The 11815-nt window shown below is 43.3% G+C and overlaps 1 protein-coding gene across 1 annotated transcript; it reads right to left on the bottom strand.

Annotated features, from left to right (window-relative positions):
- Nucleotides 1-6849: 6849 nt before the first annotated feature.
- Nucleotides 6850-10694, bottom strand: PSMB5 (proteasome 20S subunit beta 5). Its single transcript, XM_044287861.1, is given in 4 exon segments — nucleotides 6850-7771; nucleotides 8814-9120; nucleotides 10499-10585; nucleotides 10587-10694. Coding segments are annotated over 4 exon segments (777 nt in total). The 5' UTR covers nucleotides 10680-10694; the 3' UTR covers nucleotides 6850-7481.
- Between the last annotated feature and the right edge of the window lie 1121 nt (nucleotides 10695-11815).

Here is an 11815-nt window from a genome sequence, read left to right as displayed (position 1 = left end):
CAGCTTTCCTTTGACCAGTGACAACACGTTCATCGGTCACGTTGCCAAGGCGCAGCTCGGCCGCTATACAATGTACGGAGAAGGCTGCAGTGCTCACAGGAGTGCCAGTGTCTTTACAGCAGGTCCCCGGTGTCAGACCCCCACCGATCAGATAATAAGTACCTATCCAGAAGATAGGTCCATCATTATAAAAGTCTTGGAAAACCCTTTTAAGATCCTATAAAGGTTTCATTTATATTTGTTCCTAGGAAAGCTGAATGACAACCAATATAATGGTCATTAAAACATCCAGCTTTCCTAGACTCTGGAAAGTCACATCTTTCTAGTTATTCAGTGATACATCCCCAGCGCCCATACTGCTGCATAACCAAACAGAGTGACCATTCAGGACCTGGGAAAGCTGAGTGACAACTCTGTCCGCTGTAATGGCCATATTGGTTTGTCATTCCTGCTTATTTCTACGCGCTCATACACCACTGCTTGCATGTACTCGGCCATCTAATCCCATTCTAAACAGGGCATATAGGGGATCATTTATCAAACTGGTGTAAAGTAGAACTGGCTTAGTTGCCCCTTAGCAACCAATCAGATTCCATCTTTCATTTGGACAGCTCCTTCAGAAAATGAAAGGTGGAATCTGATTGGTTGCTATGGGCAACTAAGCCTGTTCTACTTTACACCAGTTTGATAAATGACTCCCATATTTCTCAAAAATATTGTATCCTAACAACACGTGCATCAATCACGTCTTACTCCTGCCATAGAGAAGTGCCTCAAAGCAACCATGCTCTCCCATCCCCCAGTCTATAGCTGCGGACAGCCACATGACACAGTACCGTCCTCCTGAGTTCATGGCCATCTTGTTACTCTGAGCCCTACTCATACTTAGGGCTCATGCACACGACCATATGTATCTTAAGGTCTGCAAAACACGGATCTGCAAAAAATATGGATGACATCCGTGTGCATTCCATATTTTGCGAAACGGAACAGCTGCCCCTAATAGAACAGTCCTATCCTTGTCTGCAATGCGGACAATAATAGGACATGTTCTATCTGTTTGCGGAACGGACATACGGAAACAGAATGCACACGAAGTAACGTCCGTTTTTTTTTTGAGGACCCATTAAAATAATTGGCACTACATTTGACAGAAAAAAAGCTAATTTAGGCTTTTTTTTTCTTTACTGTTCCTTGGGTTTCTACGTGGTTTAGATACCTAATAAGTATGTATTTTATATTATATAATGGCTTTTTTAAAAAATGAAAGATTTTTTTAACCTCTTGTACCTGTACGCCCTGATGTCCGAGTCCTTAAGGACACAGGGCATACAGGTACGCCCCCTGTGTATTTCCGGTCACCGCCACGTGGTGGGCGGCGATCGGAACGGGGTGCCTGCTGAAATCATTCAGCAGGCACCCTGTGACAATGCCAAGGGGGTCCTGTGACCCCCCCCCCCCGTATGGGCGATCAGTCGCTGCAGATTAACCCCTTCTATGCCGCAGTCCGCGCTGACCGCGACATAGAAGTTGTTTGTGGTTGAGTGATCGCATCGAGTCCCCGCGCTGTTGTGGCGGGGACTCGATGTGTGACAAGGCAGCCAGATGCCGTGCAGAGGCTGCCCAATGCATTGCACGGCATCGGGACCTGCCTTCTACGGGAGCCGATGTATTGTAATGCACTGCAGAGGGGATTAGACCCCTAAAAGTTGAAGTCCCAGAATGGGACAGAAATAAAGTAAAAATAAATAAATAAGTTAAAAAAAAAGTGTTTTCAATAAACAAAAATGAAAAAACGCTTCTTTCTCCTAATTTTATAATAAAAAAAATAGAAAAACACAAAACAAAAAAAACACACAGATATAGCCGTGTCCGTAACGGCCGGCTCTATAAATATATCACATGATCCACCCCGCCCAATAGACATCATAAAGAATAAAAACTGTGTAAAAAAAGCCATTATTGTCACCTTACATCACTAAAAGTGCAACACTAAGCAATCAAAAAGGCGTATGCCCCCAAAATAGTACCAATCTAACAGTCACCTCATCCCACAAAAAATTAGCCCCTACACAGGACTATTGAGATACTTTTTTTTGTTTCAAAAATGATATTAGTGTAAATTTAAAAAAGTAGACATATTAGGTATCGACGCGTCCGTAAAAACCTTCTCTATAAAAATATCACATGACGTGAACACCGTAAAAAAATAAAATAATGAAACGGTGTCAAAAAAGCCATTTTTTTGTCACCTTACATCACAAAAAGTGTAACACCAAGCGATCAAAAAGTCACATGCACACTAAAATAGTACCAAACAGTCATCTCATACCAAAAAATTAGCCCCTACATAAGACGGTCACCCAAAAAATAAAAAAACAATGACTTTTAGAATATGGAGACACTAAAAAAAAAATATTTAAAAAAAAAAATGCTTTTATTATATAAAACTGAAACAAACAACAAAAAGTAGTCATATTTGGTATTGTCGCGTCCGTAACAACCTGCTCTATAAAAATAGCTCATGATCTAACCTGTCACATGAACGTTGTAAATAACAAAAAATAAAAACAGTGCCAAAACAGCTATTTTTTTTGTTACCTTGCCTCACAAAAAGTGTAATATAGAGCAACAAAAAAATCATCTATACCCTAAAATAGTACCTTATCCCATAGTTTCCAAAATGGGGTAACTTTTTTGGAGTTTCTACTCTAGGGGTGCATCAGGGGGTCTTCAAATGTGAAATGGCAAGTTAAAATTATCCCAGTGAAATCTGCCCTCCAAAAACCATATGGTGTTCCTTTCCTTTTGCGCCCTGCCGTGTGCCCGTAAAGCAGTTTACAACCACATATGGAGTGTTTCTGTAAACTACAGAATCAGGGCAATAAATATTGAGTTTAACACTGGTAATACACCGGCGCTAGCACAATAAATATAACTGACGCTGCGGTACCGCAACGGTATCGCCACTGTTGAGAATCAAATAAATGATGTATGTAATATGTACGGTATGTAAAAGGTACTGCGCGACGTATACCCCCTTAGTTTTCCCTACCTCTCGGTACTTGAAAGATCAGCAGTGTATGTATACAGAAGCTCGCAGATTTTAGAATACCTTATCTTGGGTTTTCGTCTGCGAGGGCTGCTTCTCCTGCGTCTTTCTTGATTTTCTGGATCTTCTTTTTTTCCTTATTCTTTAGTGCCGTTCGGGATGGGGAAAGGTGTAGGGGGCTGGACCCTAGTAGTTATTAAATATTTTTTTAGTTAATTGTATGTAGACGTCAGAGCTTGCCCCGGCCGGTGGCAAAGCTCGCTGTTTGAAAAAAACGCTTTCTCGCGCTCACACGGAGCACTGCGTGACGTCACGGCAGAAGCTACGGTGGGCTAGGAGGACCAGAGTTTCTCCAACGCGTTTCGATTAGTTCGCTAATGAGTTTAGTTTGGCTGTTAATCCTTGATTTGTTAGCGGAAAAAAAAATTATTAAAATGGTAAATCGGACAAAAAAATGTGAAATTCTGAAATTTCATCTCCATTTTCCATCAATTCTTGTGGGATAACAACGTTTGTAAAATCATTTTTTAATACCTTGAGGGGTGTAGTTTCAAAAATGGGGTCATTTTTGGGTGGTTTCTATTATGTAAGCCTCGCAAAGTGACTTCAGACCTGAACTGGTCCTTAAAAAGTGGGTTTTGGAAAATGTCTGAAAAATTTCAAGATTTGCTTCTAAACTTCTAAGTCTTGTTACATCCCCCAAAAATAAAATGGCATTCCCAAAATGATCCAAACACGAAGTAAACATATGGGGAATGTAAATTAATAACTATTTTTGGAGGTATTACTATGTATTATAGAAGTAGAGAAATTGAAACTTGGAAATTTGCTAATTTTTCAAAATTTTTGAATAAATAAAAAAAAAATATATTTTTTTTTTACTCCATTTTACCAGTGTCCTGAAGTACAATATGTGACGAAAAAACGATCTCAGAATGGCCTGGATAAGTAAAAGCGTTTTAAAGCTATTCACACAAAGTGACACTGGTCAGATTTGCAAAAAATGGCCTGGTCCCTAAGGTGATAATTAGTCCGGGCCGTAAGGGGTAAAATTTGTTTACATTTTTTTTAATTTAAATAATTATTTTAAGTAATTTACACTCATTGAAACAAAAAAAAAAAAAAAAAAAAAAAAAAAAAAACGGACCCAGATAGATTGCTGCAAAGCACAGCATGCAGTTATGTTTTAGGGCTCATTGAGATAACCGCAGTTTTGTTGAGCGGGCGCAGACCCATTCATTTCAATGAGGCCACAAAAGATGCGGACAGCACACTGTGTGCTGTCCGGTTCCGCGGCTCCGCAAAAATTATAGAGCATGTCCTATTCTTGTCCGCAATCACTGACAAGAATAGGCATTTCTATAATGGGCTGCCCGTTCCGCAAATTGCGGAACGCACATAGGTGACATCCATGTTTTGCGGATCCGCAATTTGTAGACCACAAAACACTGCGCTGTTGTCTGAATGCGCCCGTAGGCATATATTTGAATGATTACAGTTATGGTCAGATTAGACACAGGGTCTTGCCACAAGCGGGCATAAAAATGCTCCCTCCACTACCTTGTAAAAAGGCTCTTGGATGCTACTTTTGGGTAGTGTACCTCTTGGTGAGAGAACTTTGACTGTTAGACATGCCTCTACAACGCACCTGAAGATATTTTACCCTGCTGATAGACTTTAAGAGGGGTGCATCACTGGACTGAAAGAAAGAAGCAGCATGGCCATTTTAACCAACTGCCCGCCATCTAGGTCCTTCTGATCTAGCTGTTAAAAGGTGCTGGGTGTAGTCATGTGAGGGCCTGCAAACGGGGCAAACAAGCCCACAAGTAGAAAGGATTGTTGGATCTGCTGAGAAGCACAAGCACCTCCCACAGTTTTGTTGTCCACCATCCAGACACAGGTGGCACCTTCATTACACACCCCTTTCTGCCTGGATCATTTCCAGGCACTTAGCACAAGGGAATTTGGTGTCATGGTGCCCATTACGTGTTCTGCCATTGACAGTCAACCATTGCCACCTCTGTAGCAGTCTAACAACTCCTTCTTGGTGCGTTATTTAGCACTTGAATATGTTCATACTGTACAAGGGGTCGTCATTGATGGTAGGTACTGTATGGGTCACCAAGGTTCCTGGCCGGTATTTTCTTGCATCAGCTAATGCTGATTGACACTTTTTCTATCTGGGATGGCTCTTATTGGGAGTAGTAAAAGTGCTGGGTGGGTGACTACTCCCCATGTTCCAGGCCAGGTTTTTGACAGCACCTGGCTATCCTTAAAAAGGCAGCTGGGCTCAGCAGCAGGGAACACCCTGTGTGTTGTGATCCGAGACCAGTGTATTGGGAGAGCAAGCCGCCTAAAGCCTGCATTTATAGCCTGCTGGAGGCAGAACCGCCTACAAGGTGACGTATTTGTTATGCATGAACTTTCTACTCTGTGTGAACAAACACCAACCCTGCAAAGGTTTTTTTGTTTGGCCTTATGTGTGAATAAACACGGACATTTGAATTACAAACTTGTACTTTGCCTCTGTACTGCACCCGCTTATCCAAATTACCAGAGCGAATCCCCACAATACTTATGTTTTTTTTTTTTTAAACAAAAGTAAAGTTGAAAACTTGGCTTCAATTCCTTACTAAAATACTGAAAGTATAGTATGGGAAGGAGCGTGACTGCATAATCAGACTACACACCGCAGTCTGTAACAAGAGATACATTGGTCTACACAGGACTCCCACACATTGGATCTTGATGGCCTAGCCTCAGGACTGGTCATCAGTATTAAATTAATATGGAACTGTAGTGTAACAAGGAGTAGTAAAGGCAGAGGTGACATCAGGATCTGTTTGTGTGTCCACGATCCATTAGCCGTGTAGCGTTAAATCGTTTATCTGCCGCACAGCTTTTCTACAAACGCATCAGGCATAAGACAGGGGCCATCTGCACTCTTAGTGCGCACACACATGAGGAAACAGAGGTGGATTTTAACATCGCATTTAGGAAAGAAACTTTTGTCCACTTAGTACCTGTGAAAGATCAGGGATTCCCATCCAAACACCTTTCCTTAGAACAGGAAAGAGGACGATGTCAAACAATTCTTTTTCTGGACATTCACATCTCCTTTGATATCCCTCTCACTAAGGGTACTTTCACACTTGCGTTTTTCTTTTCCAGTATAGAGTTCCGTCCTAGGGGTTCTATAGCGGAAAATAACTGATCAGTTTTATCCCCATGCATTCTGAATGGAGAGTAATCCGTTCAGTTTGCATCAGGATGTCTTCAGTTCAGTCGTTTTGACTGATCAGGCAAAAGAGAAAACCGTAGCATGCTACGGTTTTCTCTCCGGCGAAAAAAAACTGAAGACTTGCCTGAACGCCGGATCCGGCATTTTTTCCCATAGGAATGTATTAGCACCGGATCCGGCATTCGGAATGCCGGATCCGTCGTTCCGGCATGCGCAGATCGGTAAAAATGAGAAAAATGTACAAGACGGATCCGTCAGTCCGCATGACAAGCGGAGAGACGGATCCGTCCTTGCAATGCATTTGTGAGACGGATCCGCATCCGGATCCGTCTCACAAATGCTTTCAGTCAGCGGCAGATCGGCGGCCAGTTCCGACGACGGAACTGCCCGCCGGATCACACTGCCGCAAGTGTGAAAGTAGCCTAAGCTGATCGTGACAATTTGTAATGGTCCCCAGAACTGGATTTGACCACATTGTGCTTTTTCATAGGGATGGTGAACAATCTTACCCAAAAACTAAAAATATTCTCAAGCCACAGGAAATAAAACTGCAAACTGATTTGTAAAGAACGTGTTTAATAAGATGGTATGCAGCAGCCAATATTTTAAGAATGTCGCTCCAACACCTAACAAACCATAAAAAAGAAAGAAACTTTACATGTTTTATGGAACCTAAGTGGTCTTACTTCTCCATCACATAGATAACCATCATGTTAAAGGGAACCTGTCACGTTAAAGATGGTGCCTGAGCTGCAGGCAGCCAGTGAGAGCAGGAGGAGCTGGGCAGAGTGATATAGTTTTATGGGAAAAGATTCAGTATAACTTGTAATTTAGACATTTATATCCCTGCACATTCTGTGCTGTGAAGTCCAGGAGGCGGTCCTATCAGTGATTGACAGCCTTCCCTCTATGACTGTGTATACAGAGATAGCTGTCAATCACTGATAGGACCGCCTCCTGGACTTCACAGCACAGAATGGGCAGGGATATAAATAAAAGAAATACAAGCTATCAGTGAATCAGTTCCCATAAAACTATAGATCACTCTGCTCAGCGCTTCTAGCTGTATAACATGCAGCCTGCAGATTATTTCGCATTTTCATGGTGACAGGTTTCCTTTAAGGAACTTCGGACAAAAGGGAGGGTAGTGGAGCATTACTAGCATCTCCACTTCCTCAACTAAACATCTTAAGAGTCAGTCATCCCCTTGTACTTTTCATGGAGCTCAGCCACATCGTCTTGTGATACCCGCAGCCATCCATCTTCTTTCACGTGGTAGAGATTCACCACTCCACCTGAGTAAGCATCACGATATGTCGCCTGGTAAATGGCGCGCCGTGCCAGTTCTTGGGCTTCCTCTGCTTCTAGCTCATAGTTGTATCCTCTATCCAACACTCCATAAGCATACATAGAGCCTGACCCCACTGAGAAGACTGAACCTGACACTCGGTTTCCTTCGCTGTCCACATAATAAAGACCTGCGGAGAGGAGAGCGGTTTAAACATAAGTAAAATCATCTCTACAAAACTAACACTTTACTTAAAAAAAAAAAAAAAAAGACGACACAAGCCATCCCATACACCTTGTGGTATCCAATCTATTAGAAGCGTTATTCCCAGGTTCACAACTTATCACCTATCCACAAGGTCTGATGCAAGGGGTCCCACTGACGATGAGAAAGAGCTTCCAGAGTCCCTCTTTTGAATAGGGTGATTGTCATGCAAGTGGGCTGCCATTTCATTCAGTCTCTATGGGATCAACAGAGCTAAGTGAGTACAGCGTTTGGCTATCTTCACCAGTCCCATCCGCTTTGAATGGAGCAGCAATGCACAAGTGCGACGATTCTGGCTGGGGACACGTGTGTTTAGTGGGACCCTCAGCGATCAGAAAATATCGCCCATCAAGTCAACACCTTTAAAGAAGAGTTGACTCATCCATACATCTCTAAGGAATAATAATCATCATCAGGGAATGTCGGAGAGCAAACAAGACATATGCCTTCAGAAAATTACGATCTCTGTACTTTCACACTGGCGTTTTGGCTTTCCGTTTGTGAGATCCGTTCAGGGCTCTCACAAGTGGTCCAAAACAGATCAGTTTTGCCCTAATGCATTGTGAATGGATATGGATCCGCTCAGAATGCATTAGTTTGGCTCCGTTCTGCCTCCATTCCACTCTCGAGGCGGACACCAAAACGCTGCTTGCAACGTTTTGGTGTTCGTCTGACGAAACTGAGCCAAACTGATCCGTCCTGACACACAATGTAAGTCAATGGGGACGGATCCGTTGTCACTGACACAATCTGGCACGCTAGAAAATGGATCCGTCTTCCGTTGACTTTTAATGGAGTTAAAGACGGATCAGTCTTGGCTATGTTTAAGATAATACAAACTGATCCGTTCTGAACGGATTCAGACGGTTGTATTATCTGAACGGATTCGCACCAAATGTGAGTGTGAAAGTAGCCTTACCCACACTGTCCCCACAAGGGTATTGTACAAGTGCAGGCCATCCACGTACCTGGTCCTCTCTTGTCCCATCCACAGATCATGGTTCCCATAGACAGGCCCATGCCCTTGTATTGGTATACCATATTAGCTAGGAGCTTGGAAGCTGCAGCGACAGATATACGTTCCTTGTTCCTAAGTTCATAGATGCGACACTGACGGGCAAGGAGCCTCTCCCAGAAACTACAGTCAGCAGCACCACCTGCCATGGTGCCCAACAGGTAGGGGTTGATCTCAATGACTTTCTTCACGGTCTGTGAGGCGATGTAAGAGCCAGCTGTAGCTCTGGAGTCAACAGCCACAATTACTCCATGATGGAACTGAGAAGAGAAAGGGACAATGTTAGTTATACAGCATCTTGTATAAGTCTATGTACGTTAGATCAGAAAGAAATATATGGGCGATAGTCATACAAAGTGGTACCACAACAGCACCACAAGAAAATATAGACTATGTAGAAAATGGCATTACATGTACTGATCCTGGGTTACAGGCTGCATCCAGAGCTGCATGCACAATTCTGCTGTTTCTCAAGCTTGTTCCTACACACAATCCTAAAGGCCCTATTCACACACTGCAGATTCGCTCAGTATTTAGAACCGAAACCCAGACGTGGACCCTAAATACAGGGAAAATATAATGGAAATGTTTATAGTTTCTCTTTATTTCGGCTTCACAATACTAATGCAAGATACTGACCAAATCCGCAATATGCGAATTAAAGGGGTTTTCCAGGCTCTTGATATTTATGACCTATTCTCAGGATTGGTCATCAATATCTGATTGGTGGGGTCCACCCCACCAATCAGCTGCCAGAACTAGCCCCTGGAACAGACTCCACAGCTTGGACATTGATTACCTATCCCCAGGATAGGTCATCAACATAGGGATCAGGGAAAAACCCTTAAAAGGGGTATTCTGGTTATAACAATGTATCCCCTATCCACAGGACCCCCAAAGATCACTGTACCCTGTGGAGCCCCCTGAAATGGACGGAGATGCTGGTTGGATATGCACCCATTCATTTCTATGGGAGCAGTACAGCACTAACTATCCCTATATACAGTGCATTCACATGGTTTCTCTTCTACACAATGCAATTCTATTCTGAACTGTGGGGATTCTGTAAAGGATCCCTACACCCATATCAAGGGGCGAGGCAAAAGTCAGATTGGTGCAATGAAAAAGTGGAGTACTTGCCTGAAATGTACTACAGCCGTGGGAAAAATAAACTTATGGGGCCACAAAAGCTATCCAAAGGGTTAGGCGGCAATCACAGATTTGGCAATGTGCATTCCGTAATTTGCGGACCGCACAGATGCGGAAGGGCGGATCCGCAAATGCGGATAGCACATTCCGGCCCCTTTGAAAATGAATGGGTCTGCACCCGTTCCACAACATTGCGGAATGGATGCGGACCCATTTTGCGGACGCGTGAATGGAATCTAATTGGGAGGCAACAGCCCCTGCCCAGTTTAACTGTAATAGAAGATTTCAGTATATACAAGGAGTGAAAGAGACAGAGCACGGCAAATTATAAGCACTAGGTCCGGTAACATGCCCCCCCCCCCCCCCCCAACCCCCCCAACTCCCCCAACTAGGTCTCTTGGAAGAAATGACTACTACTGCTCAGGCTGTAGGTGCTCTGGGACGGGCACCCATCATACACACATCTCCATACTGCCAGTTACTGTGTACCTTGAAGGCCAGGGTGGTTGTCCCGTGCAGAAACTCAATCCCGGGTTCAGCTGTTCCCTGCCCGAGTCCAGGGACGACCTGGAAGCTGAGCCCCTTCGGTCTGCAGGCCGCAGCTGGCGGGGACATCCCGGGCCCGGTTCCACAAGGAGCCCTCAGAACGCACAACACTAGCAAGCGCCATGTTCCCAGTTTAGGAATTAGACCGGCGCGCAGAACTCTGTCGGCTAGAGCGTCCCTGACGTCTGACGTCATAATGACAGTGCGATTCTGCGGCCATGTTTGAAAAGGGCATGACTAGCATGGATAAGCACCGTCGGAGCCATGTTAGATAAGGGCTTTAAGAAGTTTCGTATACAGACATGAACAGTTGATTAAGATTACGTGAGCCTCTGATTTGGAGAATAAAGGAAAACGTTTGGGTTTAAACAGGAATGCATGCAATTTTATGATCGCTATAAGAATTGTTAGCATAGTTCATAACAACCAATCAGACTGCGTCTTTTATGTATACACCTGCCCTGGAGAAATTAAAGCTGTGATCAGATTGGTTGCTATGCGCAGCAGCGAGCCTTCTACCTGTACTCCATACATCCTCATGTGCAGTATGGAGATGTTCCCCCAGACTATTGCACTGCTGTCCCTTCACACATAATTGATGAGTGGTAGTTCTTTTAGGCTCGTTAAAAATAAAAAATAAAGCATAAAATTCCTGTTGATTTTTGGTCAATGTTTTTCACATGCGTTTTTCCCCCTATAGAAACCTCTATGGAAAAAAAAAATGCCATACCCAGAGTATTATATGATATATATATTTAAAAAAAAACAAAAAAAAAAAACGCCATGGACCCATGGCTGACTTTAATATTGATTGGACCCTGGGCAAGAATTTACTTGGGCCCCCTGGATCCTACCTTCCCACACCCTAGCATGCAATCACGCCCTTCACCACAACACACATCAAATAACCCAGACACCTCGTAGTAGTAAACTTTATTAATGATGAGTGGCCACTAGAGGTGTTCCTTGGCAGTAATGTAAATACTGCCTTTTTTTCTGAAAAGGCAGTGTTTACATTGAAAAGCTTGCAGAGACATGCTATAGACACCAGAACTACTACGGTTAGCTGTTGTGCTTCTGGTGACTATAGTGTCCCTTAATAAAGAGATAAAAAAAGAATCAGCACAAAAGTATCAAATAAAATGGCTGTATCATTATTCAGAAAAATGAAAAAAGCACAACTTCTGACACAAATATATAGTATTTTGCAGAGAGGAGGGCAACTAAAGTAATAACTAGAATGGGGCTACTACAGTACCC

This window comes from Bufo gargarizans, chromosome 1, assembly GCF_014858855.1.
Source record: "Bufo gargarizans isolate SCDJY-AF-19 chromosome 1, ASM1485885v1, whole genome shotgun sequence".
Classification (NCBI taxonomy): Eukaryota; Metazoa; Chordata; class Amphibia; order Anura; family Bufonidae; genus Bufo; species Bufo gargarizans.
Note: the sequence above shows the minus strand (reverse complement) of the source record. Positions and strands in the feature narration are given on the sequence as shown.